Below are 14,952 nucleotides of genomic sequence, written 5' to 3'. Positions count from 1 at the left end.
CTAGGTGTGCGGGCTTCAGTAGTTGTGGCACAGAGGCTCAGTAGTGTTGGCTTGCGGGTTCTAGAGCGCAGGCTCAGTAGTTGTGGCTCACGGGCTTAGTTGCTCCGCGGCATGTGGGATCTTCGCAGACCAGGGCTCGAACCCGTGTCCCCTGCATTGGCAGGCGGATTCTTAACCACTGCGCCACCAGGGAAGCCCCTTGATCATTTATTGCTTAGTATTGTCTCCAGTTTCTGAATTGCTTTGCTTTACCTGTCTGTCTAGATTATTTGTAGACTACTGGCTCCTTGAGGGTAAGGATTATTTCTAAATCCTTGAATTCCCCAGAACCATACTCATATGTAAAGTGAACGTGCGATCATTATGATACTATTATTTGATGAAAATATTTTTCTAAATGATAGGACTTGTCAAAAACTGTAAGGTAAAACTGCTGCGGAGTATATTAATGCTTGCGAATACGCCTTTTGGAAGGCCGACGTTGCTGAGCGCGGTGGCGTTACCGAGCTCGTGCTAGAGCTGCCTGTTCAGGAGGCTCCTCAAATCCGCGATGGGCGGCGCGTGGCCCTGAACCCTCGTTCCCCGGAGAAGGCAGGCGGGGGCCTGGCTGGTGTCGGGCCAGAGCTGCCAGGTTCTGTGGCTGTGGCTCTACGCCGGCTTCCTGCTCAGATGCCCGCCTTTCCTCGTGGGGGACGACGGCCGTCCTTGCCTGGCGTTCTTCCCGGGGGATGGCCTGGCCGCCAGAGAGAAACGCAGAGACCGTCCCGTCGCCCAGCTGCCCTGTCTGTCTCCCCCGAAGGGAGCGGCTGGGTGCCCAGGAAGGCTTTTTGGGGTGCGGTGGGGGGTCGGTGGGAAGGCGGAGGAAACAGGGCTTCCTGGTGCTGCGGGCTTGTAAGGGTGGTTCTCCGTGAACCGCGGCGGTAGCTGCCCCTCAGCAGCCGCCGCAGGCCAGCGGGAAGGGAGAGGCCAGGCGGGAGGGTTCTGCCTGGCAGCGGCGAGCTGGGCAGCTGTGGGCAAAGGATTCTATTCTCCCAGGCGTCGAGGCCTGGCGGTCCCCGGAAATAGCTGTTATCGTGCGTTTCCTGGTTGACCGCTCGAACGTGAGCGGATTCGCTGGAATGGGCTTTTCGGAGCCTTGTGGCTCGCTCTCCGTGTTCGAGCGTGCACGTGGGAATACCTTCCGCAGACTCGCTGGACAGAAGACGTCTCTCCTTGATCGCTTGCTAGTCGCTTTTTAGCATATACGCGGAACCGTTATCTTCTGTAAAGGCAAATTCTCTCTTTCTCGTTCCAGATTACCTGCCAAGGTCGAATAAATCATCTTTTCAGTTAAAGGGTTATTTGTTATTTTTAGAAGGAATCTTAACTTTTAAGACATGAATAATTATTAGATAAACTGTGTTTCTTTTATAGAAATCTTGTTAAGAAATTGTTTCCCCTTAATCTTTGTAGAAAATGTGCCAGAGGAGCTTGGAGAGCCGTTTTACACAGACCAGTACGACCAAGAGCACATCAAGCCGCCTGTTGTCAATTTGCTTCTCTCGGCCGAGCTGTACTGTCGCGCTGGGAGCCTCATCCTCAAGAGCGACGCTGCAAAACCCCTTTTGGGCCATGATGCTGTCATCCAGGCTTTAGCACAGAAAGGTCTTTATGTCACTGACCAAGAAAAACTGGTAACAGAACGCGATCTCCACAAGAAACCCATACAGATGGTGAGTCTTTATACACCCAAGATCATTTTGTTTCAAGTGTGTACATTTGTGAATTGTATTATAATACAGAAGGACATAGGTTTTACAATCGGATTGTCATCTCTGCCTAGAGTTTAAAAAATACCTTTTTTCTTACAAGCCTCATTTTCAGGTTAAGGAAGAGTTTTTAAAATTGAAGTATAGTTGATTTACAGTGTTATGTTTCAGGTGTATAGCAAAGTGAACAAATTAAGGAAGATTTTAATAGACTATTTTGGGATGTTTGGTGCTATTCTAATACCTGGGAGAAACAACTACATAATTTCCAACTAAACTAAAGTGATTTCTTTTTTGATTTAAAAACTTTTTTCCATCATAGAGACTGGAAGAGATGTAAAGTGCATCCTTTTATTCTCATGAGGAAAGAGATGGGATTTGTAAGTGTTCATTTACATGCTTGAATGACCTCTTGGTAAATGTCTGCATATCAGATATTTTAGTTTATTTAACAACTTGAATTCGTTCTTGTGGAAAACACACAATGAAGGGCTCTGCGCTGGCTTGGGACTAGCAGGCAGGCCTCTCTCATGATAGTCTCTGGAGACACAGAGATGCTCGAGTTCATCGTATGCTGCTTCCATCTGCGGTACTGCTTTAGCTCAGGTTTACAAAACCCTGGGCATCGTCGAGAATGGCATTAGAACAGTGGATTCGCACATTTAATTAAATCATGCTCTTGCATGAGACTGGTTGTCTTACTTCGGAGGAAGGAGAGAGATATACAAGAAGACTATATGAAATTTTGAAATTGAAGAATTTCAAAGAATGGACGAAAATTAGTTTACCAAATATAGTGCTGAAAGAGATGATTGACCCACTTTTGCTTCCTGCCTATTTTCCTTCTTAAAAAAAAACACTATTACTTTCAAGAAATGGAGAATAATGTCTCAAGAAAAATTTAATGAATTTACTAATAGATTTATAATAGAATTATTAAGGAAAACTAAGAGTGTTTATTATCAGATGTGAGATTTTCACCTCTCACTGACGGCTTCAGGTCCACCTTGCGGGTTCTCCCTGATGGTTGTGCACCTGTCTCTGTGCACGTCATACACGTGAATGGCTTGCCAGCACCAGGGCTGAGCAGGTTCTACTCAGGTGTCCCCAAAGGTGCTCACCGCCACCTCTCTACAGTCGCTGCGCTGCGGGACGCTCCTGCTCTGATTATTTTTACTTCCACGGTTCAGGCCAAATGGATGGTTATAAAGCACGTCCGCGACGTTGAGTCTCTGTGTTTGCTCAGTACCCGTTCTTTCAGGTACCAAAGATACACGTCACATGACCTGGTCCTTCTAGCGTTAGAGGAGGTTATCTATTTTAGATCCTCTTTAATAAGAGTGAAACAAACTTACCACATTTTCTTCATTATTTTTCCTAGTGCAGCTTGTGCGTGTGAAGATACAGGTTTGGTAGACGACTAATCGCGTTCCTGTCAGGTTTCTTTCACTCTGTATCGATCCTGCTGTTAAATCTGACTCCAGTAGAGGAGGTTTAAGGAACGTGATGTAAATGATACGGCCCCTGGTTCTCTGGGTCTGGCTTCTGTCTGTGGGCATCAGGCACTCACGCTTGACTACATCACCTTCACCCTTGCAGTGTCGCACCTACTGATCTGTGTTTTAATTGTATACTTTTCAGTTTTTCTTACAGTTTGATTTAAAGTTTTCCAGTTGCTGTGAAATTTTGATTGACGATGCTGTAGTATAACTATTTTCCAAGACCTATGTGGGAAAATTTCTCAGAGTACTGGTAAAAGCTTTGTTTCCTGAGAAACTGTTTGGTCTGCTTTTAGAGTACGAAGAATCAGTTTCCTGCCTTGTCCTGCTCTTTGAGAAGTATAATGAAAACTGGTATGTTTAACTGTACTGAATATATTGACCCCTACCACCCTTCCCACCTCTAAATTATCTTGGCATGTTTGAGATCTTTTATTTCTGTATGCTCCCTCACAGCCTTTTGGGGGAAAGAAATGTGTGGTGGTAGCGGAAATATCATTCTAAGGCAAGTTTGACTAACCAGATTTTATTAACTTGGGGTGGGTGGGGATTGCAAGCAATGCCTTTTTTTTAAAATGAGAACACCCGTTGGAGAGCATATGCTTTCTGTCACAGTGCTTTTAAAGACAGATTTTGAGAGTATAGCCTTTAAAATGTTTTCTTCTATATTTATATCCATGGGCAAGTGTTTTCAGGCATTATGTTTCAAAGCCAGTTAATAGTTATGATGTAGTAAAGTTTATTCAGCACCTAATCGTTATCTGTCAGATTGCTAGAAGGGGTTGTAGTTGTGGTCTGCCTGATGGCTGTCACACATATGTGAGTAAAGGACAGATGTGAACCAGGCACAGTTGCAGGGCTGGAAGCACAGGCTCTGAGAGCTGACACTAACACGTGAGTCAGGGTTAAACGTACGGCGAGTTGTGTGCGTTGAAACCACAGGGGAGCGCCTTCAACCAGAAGTGTGTTCTGGCCCAGATAGGTTAGCTATCAGATTATTTGTCAGCACAAATACTGGTATGTAGGATGGCGTGAAAATTGAGGGACTTGTACAGCAAGTGGAGCCAGATGTTAAGAATGATAGCTTTTGAACTTTCCTCCACAGCAAAACAAAGTTGCACGTGGATCGTGTTCGGTGTCATCAGGTTGGGCTGGGGGATTTGATCCATGTCATAAAATCTTTAATCCATAGAACTTTAGAGCCAGAAAGAGCATTAGAGATCAGGAACCAGTGTGTAGTAGAAAACTTCCCAGTCAGGAGGAGCCTGGGGGACACGAGTCTGTGGGGACTTTGAACACAGACCCCCGGCCCCCAAGGCAGAGCTGCTAGCATAGAGCCTTTAGAAGAGGGGTCAGTACATGTATTTCCAAACAAGTGTTCAAGGTGATTTTGTATGATCAAGAATGTGATCTGGGAAATTTGATCTAATCCAGAGTCATTTCAAATATGTAAAACTTGGAATTTACAGAGGTTAAGTGATTTGCCTAGGGTAACACTGTTATTCAGTAGCAAAAGTAGAATTAGAATCGGAATGAGCTAAAACCGTGACTTTCTAATTTAGAGTGCTGTAATTTGAAGCAAATTTGAGCACTTAAATATTTGGACTCATACTATCTAAACTGTAGACTGCTTATGAATCAAACTCTTGGTTGTAAATCAGCTTTCCAGCCGTGTTTGTATATGTAGGAAATAAGAGTTGATATTTATAAAACCCCACTAAAGTAAATGTATATAGTATGTGTGATATGAAATAAGGAGATTGATTTTCATATTTGATTTATAAAATAACGTTTATTATTTAATCAGATCTTGTTTTGGAACAATCATCATCATATAACAAAAATTTTATTTTGAAGTGCTTTCTTTTAATGAGTAGCAAAAAGATTTAACGCTCTGCTTAATTAATGGAAATTAAAGTGGGCTGATAAATCATTTGATAAGTAAGGCATAAAATGTCCTCTCAGAGAACTGTCAGGATTGTTATAAGGGAAGTTTTTGGATATCCAGAAAACAGAAGCTAGAAAGTTAGCACGCATCCCTGCTGCTGTCCGTTGCACTGCTTTGTAGTAGTGGCAGGCCGGTGAAGCTGTGTTTAAAACACAGAAGGATGATGGAAATATTTGTTTACCCTCAAGAAGCACATTCCTGTAGGTAAAGAAGCGTTACTTTATTTTATTACGTTTTGTGGTCTGTGCATTCACCTGACCACTGACACCTCCACTTGAATGATGTGGGACTTAGAATCCAGTGAGGAAGAAGATTGGGAAAAATGCTACTTAGCATGAAATAAGTGCTCTAAGTATGAGTTTAAGCCATAGGCGTCGGGAACGTACAGATGGGCGTGATGATTTCTGCCGGGGGGGATGAGGAAAGGCTTCAGAGGATGAATGATTAATGGGGTTTCAGTGGTTGGGGAAAGGGGTGGGTGACAGAGGTGACTGGCCTGAAGGAATTCTTGACCCAAGTTTGAACTGAAAGCGTACGTGTCACTAATTACAGTGTTGCCTGTGTGGAGACATAAATGTGAGATGAGGCTAAAAAAGAGGGTGGGCTTCCTAGATGGTGAGGAGGCTACGAGCCGAAGCTGAGGGTCTGTAACTTTTTTTGTGGTTACAGGATCGTGGAATAAGTTTTCATACTATTTTTCTGGGGTTTTTGGTGGTGGTAGTGGTGGTTTGTTGACTTTTTTTTTCCCAGCCTGCGTCAAGCAAACAAAACCCGGCAAAACACTGTGAAGCACTTTGGGTGCTGATTTGCTTATATCCGGCTGTGTACATGTTCACGTAGCACCCCACCTGGAAGCCCTTTTGGTTTAGCTTACTCTGTGCCAGGCAGTGTGCTTCCAGCTTTCACCCCCCCCCCCCCCCCCCCCCCCCCCCCGTCTCACATGATTTAAATCTTACAACAATCCTTAGAGGACAGTGTATGGTCCCCGCTCTCCGGATGAGGAAGCCGAGGCTCTGAGAACGCGGCCCAGGAGCCAGCGCAGGGAGGGGCGGAGGCAGGCGGGATTCAGGCCAGCTCTGCGGCGGCTGGCTGGCTGTAGTTTCGTCTTTGCCTGGATCAGGGAAGTCCTGGGGGGAAGTCCTGGGAGGTGGGCCGAGAGGAGCGGGTGGGAGGAGAGCGGGGCTGTAGGCGGGAGGGAGCAAGGCCGTGTGCCTCTGGAAGTCTGCGCGGCCCTCTGCCCTGGTTTCTGCGCCCGTAGCCTTGTGTGCGGGGCTGCGGACGGAGGGCGGGTGAAGCAGAGCTGTGATCAGGTCTTCCTGGGCGGTGGTTTAACACTGTGCATGGTGATCCCCCGGTTACCACCCATTCTGCTGGGCACACGGAAAGCGTGGGACGGACGAGCCGAGCTGGGGGGAGCATCGTGTAGTCCTTCTTCCTCCTCGTTCTCCTTCCCTCCCTCCCTGCCAACTGCCAACTGCCAACACACTGGTCCAGTCAGCAGCTGTTGTTGGGATTTCCTTGGCACCTCTGTCACTGAACTCAGGGTCCTGTACCCATGTAGGAGCTTTAAAAAATCTTTTCCCCATTGAAGAAGGTTAAAAATTGCACTTTAGAGGAAAAGGATTATATAAATGTAACATGAGAGTAGTGGTTGAGAAGGTACTTATTTCTAGTCACCCTTGTATAATAATGCCTTACAAACTTATGAGCAGAGCTCGTCTGTGAAAAATTATTTTAAATTCTCACGGCCATTGTTGAGCAGGGTTTTTTCTTCATGCCTAGCGCCGGGTCTTTCTGTTTCCCATGGATCATGTACCTAGTTTGGGCTCCATTAGTATTTCGAGGTAACATGTACGCCTCAGTTACAAATTCACATTATCTTTTGATATCTTACAACCGTGTTTATTGTGTTTGAGTTTATTTGTAACAGTTATTTAGAACTCCAAATTACTTTCTCATGGAAATAACTTGACAACTGGTGCTTATTCTACCAGATGATCTCACAGTAACCTTTATATTTATAATAAAACTGAAGTCAGTCAGGCCGTTTATTAATGTATTCAGTTTCGTTGCGGAGCTTCTGTCGTGTACTGTGTATTACCTGCTGTGATGAAAAAGAGTCCCTGTCCTTCAGTGGCTCACTTTCTACTGGAGATTATAGAAACATAAGCAAACTGTAGTACGCACGGTTCAGGAGTACAGAGGCACCAAGCTCGGTCCTACTCTTAGTCTGAGTCTTGAAGGCTCTGAAGGGGTTGCCAGGTGGGCACAGAAGCGCCCGTTGTAGGTGGTGCGTGAGTGCCAAGGGTGTGAGAGCCGTGTGCACCGTCACAGCTTTAGCCCAGGGTGCATGTCGGGGCCGATGAGAACCGAGGCCAGAGCGTTGGATGGGGACAGGGCACGGGTGAGCTTCGGTGTCCCCCAAGTGTCAGTTCATCCTGGAAGTGATGGGGCTTTAAACCAGGGAGGAGGGCATCAGACTCGTGTTACAGTCACTCTGCTGTGGGAGAGACACCGCTGGAGGCCGTGGAATTGCAGGAGAAGCGTTTTTGAGGTGGAATTGAGATGATTTTTTTTTTTTAAGCTGTCCCTACCCACCCCTACCCCCCTGGTAACCATAAGTTCCTTGTCTAAGTCTGTGAGTCTGTTTCTGTATTGTAAATAAGTTCATTTGTATCCTTTTTTTTTAGATTCCACATGTAAGTGATATCATATGGTGTTTGTCTTTCTCTGTCTGACTGACTTCACTTAGTGTGATAATCTTCAGGTCCATCCCTGTTGCTGCAAATGGCATTATTTCATTCTTTTTAATGGCTGAGTAATATTCCATTGTATATATGTACCACGTCTTCTTTATCCATTTCTCTGTTGATAGACACTTAGGTTGCTTCCATGTCTTGGCGATTGTAAACAGTGCTGCAGTGAACATCGGGGCGCATGTATCCTTTTGAACCAAGTTTTTCTCCAGATATATGCCCATGAGTGGGATTGCTGGGTCATGTGGTAATTCTATTTTTAGTTTTTTAAGGAACCTCCATAATGTTCTCCATAGTGGCTGTATCAATTTACATTCCCACCAACAGTGTAGGAGGGTTCCCTTTTCTCCACATCCTCTCCAGCATTTATTGTTTGTAGATTTTTTTGATGATGGCCATTCTGACCCGTGTGAAGTGATACCTCACTGTAGTTTAAATATGCATTTCTCTAATAGTAATTTTAAGCATCTTTTCATGTGCCTCTTGGCCATCTGTATGTCTTCTTTGGAGAAATGTCTCTTTAAGTCTTCTGCCCATTTTTTGATTGGGTATTTGTTTTTTTTGGTATTGAGCTGCATGAGTTGTTTGAAAATTTTGGAGACTGATCCCTTGTCGGTTGCATTCTTTGCAAATATTTTCTCCCGTTCTGTGGGTTGTCTTTTCGCTTTGTTTATGGTTTCCTGTGCTGTGCAAAAGCTTTTGAGTTTAATTGGGTCCCATTTGTTTATTTTTGTTTTTACTTCCATTACTCTGGGAGATGGATCGAAAAATATATTGCTGCGATTTATGTCAGATAGTGTTCGGCCTATGTTTTCCTCTAAGAGTTTTATGGTATCAGGTCTTACGTTTAGGTATTTAATCCATTTTGAGTTTATTTTTGTGTGTGGTGTTAAAGAGTGTTCTGATTTCATTTTTTGACATGTAGCTGTTCAGTTTTCCCAGCACTGTTTATTGAAGAGACTCTCTTTCCTGCATGTAATAGTCTTGCCTCCTTTGTTGTAGATTAATTGACCATAAGTGTATGGGTTTATTTCTGGGCTTTCTGTCCTGTTCCATTGATCTGTATGTTGGTTTTTGTGCCAGTACCACACTGTTTTGATGACTGTAGCTTTGTAATATAGTCTGAAGTCAAGTCCTCAGTTGGGAAATGAAGAAGAGAACCTAGGATAAGGACTGGCCAAAAGATTTTAGCCCTTACATCAACTCCAAGTAATTAATTGTTGGCTTACTGCTAGAAGCTGGGAAAACCAGCTCTTTGGTTTCGCTTCGTTCTGGGAGCCTCAGGGTCTAGATTTTAGCTCCCCATCTTCTGTTCCTTCTGGTGGTTTTGAATGCTGATCCTTTTACCTAATAGGTTAAAAAAACAAAATAAGTAGAGGGACAGCCTTTTAGTTTAAAAATCTTGAGCTGATGGTCTTACGTCTTATTTTTGGTCAGAAAGATAAAGGTTACTCTAAGTCTCGTCTTAAGCTTCTCTTTTGTTCTTAGCACCTGTTGAAAAACGGTAGGGATGTATGTAAGTGAAAGTGGGTCTTTGTTGTGCTAAGGAATGAAGTAAGATTGATACGCATTTTGTTAGAAATGTCTGGTTTTTTAGTTTGTTATGTTACATTTACGTATTTACCAAGAAGATGGATGGGAGTTCACTTCTTTAATGTACTTACTGAGTTCCCACTATGTACTCTAGGCTAGGCGTTGGTGATGAAGTCTATGGTCTCTGCCCTAAAGATGCTCCTGGAGACCTGAGGTGAGGAGTCACATGGATTGAAGGGTCTGTGGTGTGAAAATGGGTTAGGACCGAAGGTGGAGAGTTGTGGGGATGAAGTCAGGTATGAGGAGAGTTGAACATACTTTACAGATGTTAATTATCCATGCAATATCTGATACAGGTGTTAGTATCACTGTTTTATAGATGAGGAAACTGACACTCCGAAAGGTGAGTTAAGTTAATTTGCCCAAGGCCAGACAGGTGAGAAATGCTGATGCTCGGGCTTAGCTTGTATCTGCTGACTCCCAAGCCCACGCTCATCCCGTTTATACGTATGGCCTTGCAAAAACCCTAACACACACACACACACAAACAACCCTACTATTTCTGTAGTGCTTAACAGCTTATAAAGCATTTACACTTTTTTTTTTTTGGTAACAACTAGGAAAAGTAAATAGGGCAGTTATTACCATCTCTTTTTATAACAAGTAAGGAAACTTTACGGATGGATGTTGTTAGTAGCTACTTGTTCAGTTCCTACTGGAAGAGGTGTGCAAAGAGGCAGTGAACAGATGGTGATTGTGTAGCCAGTTGGTGACAGAACAGTGACAATCTCGGGCCTCCCTGACTCCTGACCCAGTGCTTGTTCTGCACATACACTGTGCTGCCACCCTTGTTCCTGTCCTTGTGGATTTTATTCTGCGTGGATTCTGGGGAGACCGGCAGAGAATGTCAGCATGAAGCAGGATGTGACACAGGGAGAGGGTGTGCAGCAGACACACGGAATGGTGAGAGGAGTGGGTTAGGAGCCCCAAGGGCAGGGCGGGTCGGCGGGAAGGGGAGTTGTGCTGGTCGCCCAACCGAGGGGCTGTCTTAGTCTCTTCAGGCTGCTATAACAGAATCCCACAGACGCCATGGTTTATGAACAAGCGAAATTTACCCCCCCTCCCCAGTTCTGGAGGCTGGGAAGGCCAAGGTCAAGGAGTCAGCATGGTGGGGTTTTGGTGAAGGCCTTTTCTGGGTTGTAGGCTGCCAGTTTCCCGCTGTGGCCTCACATGGGGGAACGGGTAGGGAGCTCTCCGGAGCCTCTCTTACAAGGGCACGAATCCCGTTCACGAGGACCCCACCTCGGGACCTGACCACCTCCCAGAGGCCCCGCCTCCTCGTGCCATCACCTGGGGCTTTAGGGTTCAGCATAGGAGTTTTGGGGGAACACAGACATTCCGATCACAGCAGGCACTCTTCTTACATAGGGACGTCTCATTTAGTGGCAGCTGACATATGAAGATACAGACTTTAAAAAATAGAGTGATTCACTTTGCAAAATAATTTTTAAATTTTAAAAATGCTTTACACCAGGATTTATTTTCATAAGTGCTTTAGAAAAATATGACTTTTAATAACCCAAGTTTTTAAGAATATGTGAAATGAAAAATATCGTCCTTATTATAATGTTCAATATACTGTTCATCATTTTAAAAGACTTGCTCTTACACATAGTGCACAGTCTCCTTTATCTGTTGAAAACATATTTTATATTTCTCATTTTTCCCCAGCTTTATTGATAAAACTTGTATATGTTTAAGGTGTATAATTTAATGTTTTAATATACACATATACTATGTATACTGATCATATCGAACCAAATATTATGCCTAGTGCATAGTGCTTAAAAATGAAATGTTAATTTCTGGCCATAAAAATCAGATGTTTTAGACAAATTGGGATGGTGGAGAGTTTGTTTCCCCCGAGACCATGTCTGCACTCCCTCCCTGCTGTTGCTGGTTTATCCAGGGGTTAGGCTGCCTGATGTAGGAGGGCTGATTGCATTGTGCAGCGGCGAGGAACTCACAGCACTGTGGTGGAAGGCGAGGCTGAGCTCGCCCTGCCGAGGCCCCAGAGCCCTTCGGTTTCTGTCCTTCCTGAGCCCGCTGGTCCAGCGCTCCCAGAGTCTGTACACTGCTTCAGTGTCCCCGTCAGTAAGTCCCAGTTGTTGTTTTAAATTGGCGTAATTAATTCAACAGACTCCGTTGCCGACCATTAAAAGAAACGTAGCTAAACATTAAATAAGGAAGCCACTCATTTCCCTTTATTTCCAGGTGAGGACAGATTTAACCGTAAAAGTAAAGTTTTTAGAGCGAAAAGAGACCATCACAACCATCTGGCCTGGAGTTTTGAAATTCTCTTGACTAAGACTCACAGTTAGAAATACTTTCTGCCTCAGGACCCATGCCTGGTCTAGCTAGATACACGCATGTGACAGTTATCCTTGTAACTTGATTTTTTTCCTGTTCTATTTGGAAAAAATGTGGACTGCAATTGACTGAACCTACTTCACGCGTGACCATGAGTGGGGCATAAACCCACGTTTAAAATTGCTTGTTTAGTTAAGTTTTTTTTTTATAGGGAAGAATGGTGAAATGACAGTGTTGGTACTGAAAACTAAATAACCATACTCATGTTTTTCTTAAAAATGTATTCTAATATACAAGTTACCAACGTGTATCTGTTTTAATGAAAAGAACTGTGGGAATAGAGTTTGTATGTGGACTTGCCTCCTTAAGATTTATGTTACCTGGGGGACTTCCCTGGCAGTCCAGGGGTTAGGACTCAGCGTTTTCACTGCCGTGGGCCCAGATTCAATCCCTGGTCTGGGAACTAAGATCCCACAAGCCACACAGTGAGGCAAAAAAAAAAAAAATATATATATATATATATATAAATAAATAAATAAATAAATATATATATATATATATATATATATATATATCTGTCTATCTGTCTTATCTAATTTCTGTGGTATACTGCTGCCAGATTAATTTTCCTGAAATAACACTTTGATATCTGTCTTATTTTCCAATTAAAAAATTTTAATCATTTTATTTGACTTGAAATGCAGTATACATTACGGATTCAGATGCGTATTCTTTTAAAAAAATTTGACTTTCAGAGCTAGTGTCTAAAGTGTGGTGTAACAAATTACTTCAAACTTTGTCTGTAAAATAGATAATTCACTTGTAAATAATGAAAGTTTTATTCTTTCGGTTTGTAATCTCATCTCCATAACATATTCAACGTAGCAAAAGCTAAGATACTTAGGAAGTTATCTGATATTACAGACCTGTCAGCAGTACTTTTTGATGATTATTGAAGGTGAAGTAAATGTATATTAACTAGGACTTTTCATCTTTTCAAGAGAGAAGAAAGATAACTATTCATTGTAGGTTACTAAACTTAAGTAGGTAGTACTGTAGAGGATGATTTTTCTTTATTTATATGATATACAGCGTTAGTAGATATAATTGGAGCACCAAGATTGAGCTGTGTTAGCAGGTTTGGTGTAGAAATGCGGATTCTTCTAATCTGCACATTTACAGCCCAGTGCTGTCCAGCGGTGCACAGCCCCAGCAGTGGTTCTCGGCCACCGACACCCCAGTCTGTGTCCAACAGATTGATCCCCCATCCCCATCCCCATGATACAGACCCATTTTTGTAGCTTGGTAGATTGTGGTAGTTTAGCAGATTGTTTTTAATTAATGTCAGTGATGAGATTTAAAGAAGGAAAATAGATGATTATTTAAAAACTTTACCCAAAAAAAAAAAAAAAACTTTACAGACTGTTTCATTTGAATGGTTGCCTGTGTTTAGACACCTGGATAAATGAGCTTCTGTAATGGGGAAAAAAAAAATCTTGGTAATACTCGATTTCTTCTGAGCTCGCACTGTTCTGTGGTTGAAAAGAGGGTTTTAATGAGCTGTGTTACAAAGTGAGCTGTGTTACAAAGCTGTCCCAGGGGCCTGTCTTTTCAGGAAGTTCTTCTATACTTTCAGGGATCTAAGAATGCTGATTATTGTTTTCCTGAAGCTAAAATATTTAGTTTGTGGTAAACAGTCCAACTAGTACACAGATTAAAAAGGTAACTTCAGAGAGTGATGAGGACTATGAAGCAGATACAAGCGGGATGATGGGATGGAGCGATCGAGGGAATTGTGTGCGTGCCCATCATGGATAGAATGGTTGGGGCAGCCTTGCGTGTGAGAATGAGCAGAGGTCTCCACGAGGGGTCAGTTAGGCCGAGATAAGGGGGAGAGCATCGCTGACAGAGGGAGCCTCAAAATAAATCAGCTTCACGTCTGGATGATAAAGTTCCTACTAAGAGTTTCCTGGAGGAAACATGTTCAGGAACTTGAAATTTTAGGGCCACGTTTATTTGACTTGTAATTTGTACAGTATGAACTGCTTGATTCATTCAGTAATACTGGCTGAGAATTACTGTGGGCCTAGGCGGTAGGAGATGGTGATGAGAAGACAGCCCAAGCCTTGCTTTCACAGAGCTAATATTTTAGTAGCGAAGATGAGCAATAAAAAGCTAAGCAAATTGTAATAACTGCAGATAGTAGTAAATGCTCTGAAGAAGATAAATCAGAAAGAAAGAGGTAGAGGGAGTGAAGCATGCTGTTTCCATAGGAGGTGGTCAGGGAAGGCTTGTCTAGAGAGTTGACATGTGAACCGAGACCTAAATACCAGAAAGAAGCAGCATGTGTGACATCTGGGAAAAGAACAATCCAGGGAAAAGGGACAGCAAGCTAAAGGCCTGGATGTGTGTTTCAGGAATTGAAAGAAGGCCACTGAGGTTGGTCATGAGCAAGATGATTAGTGGTGTTGAGCATCTTTTCATGATGCCTGTTGGCCATCCATATGTCTTCTTTGGAAAAATGTCTATTCAGGTCCTCTGCCCATTTTTTAATTTTTTTTTTTTTTTTTTGGTTGCTTTTTTTTGGTCTTTTTTTTTTTTTGTCTTTGTTTTGTTTTTGATTTGAGTTGTATGAGTTCTTTGTATATTTTGGGTATTAGCCCCTTATCATTTGCAAATACCTTCTCCCATTCAGTAGGTGGCCTTTTTGTCTTGTTGACGGTTTCCTTCACTGTGCAAAAGCTTTTAAGTTTGATGAGGTCCCATTGGTTTATTTTTGCTTTTCTTTCCCTTGCCTGAGAAGACAGATCCAGAAAAAGATCGCTAAGACCAGTGTCAAAGAGTGTACTGCCTGTATTTTCTTCTAGGAGTTCAGATCTTACATTTAGGTCTTTAATTGATTTTGAGGTTTATTTTTGTGTATGATGTGAGAAAATGTTCTAATTTTATTCTTTTACATGTAGCTGTCCAGTTTTCCCAGCACCACTCATTGAAGAGACTGTCTTTCCTCCACTGTATTTCTTGCCTCCTTTGTTGTAGATTAATTGACCATAGATGTGTGGGTTTATTTCTGGGCTCGTTATTCTGTTCCCTTGATC

General features: G+C 43.0%; 1 protein-coding gene across 8 annotated transcripts in view; it reads left to right on the top strand.

The window, feature by feature from the left end:
- Positions 1 to 14,952, top strand: part of CAMSAP2 (calmodulin regulated spectrin associated protein family member 2) — a 103,602-nt gene that overhangs the window by 17,460 nt on the left and 71,190 nt on the right. For all 8 annotated transcript variants that reach the window (XM_082394065.1, XM_082394064.1, XM_082394061.1 and 5 more), the window contains exon 2: positions 1,453 to 1,712. In XM_082394065.1, coding sequence (XP_082250191.1) covers positions 1,453 to 1,712 — 260 coding nt within the window. The remainder of the gene's footprint in view (positions 1 to 1,452; positions 1,713 to 14,952) is intronic.

This window comes from Balaenoptera borealis (genome assembly GCF_965194805.1).
Source record: "Balaenoptera borealis genome assembly, chromosome: 1".
Classification (NCBI taxonomy): Eukaryota; Metazoa; Chordata; class Mammalia; order Artiodactyla; family Balaenopteridae; genus Balaenoptera; species Balaenoptera borealis.
This window is presented reverse-complemented; position numbering and strand designations above follow the sequence as displayed.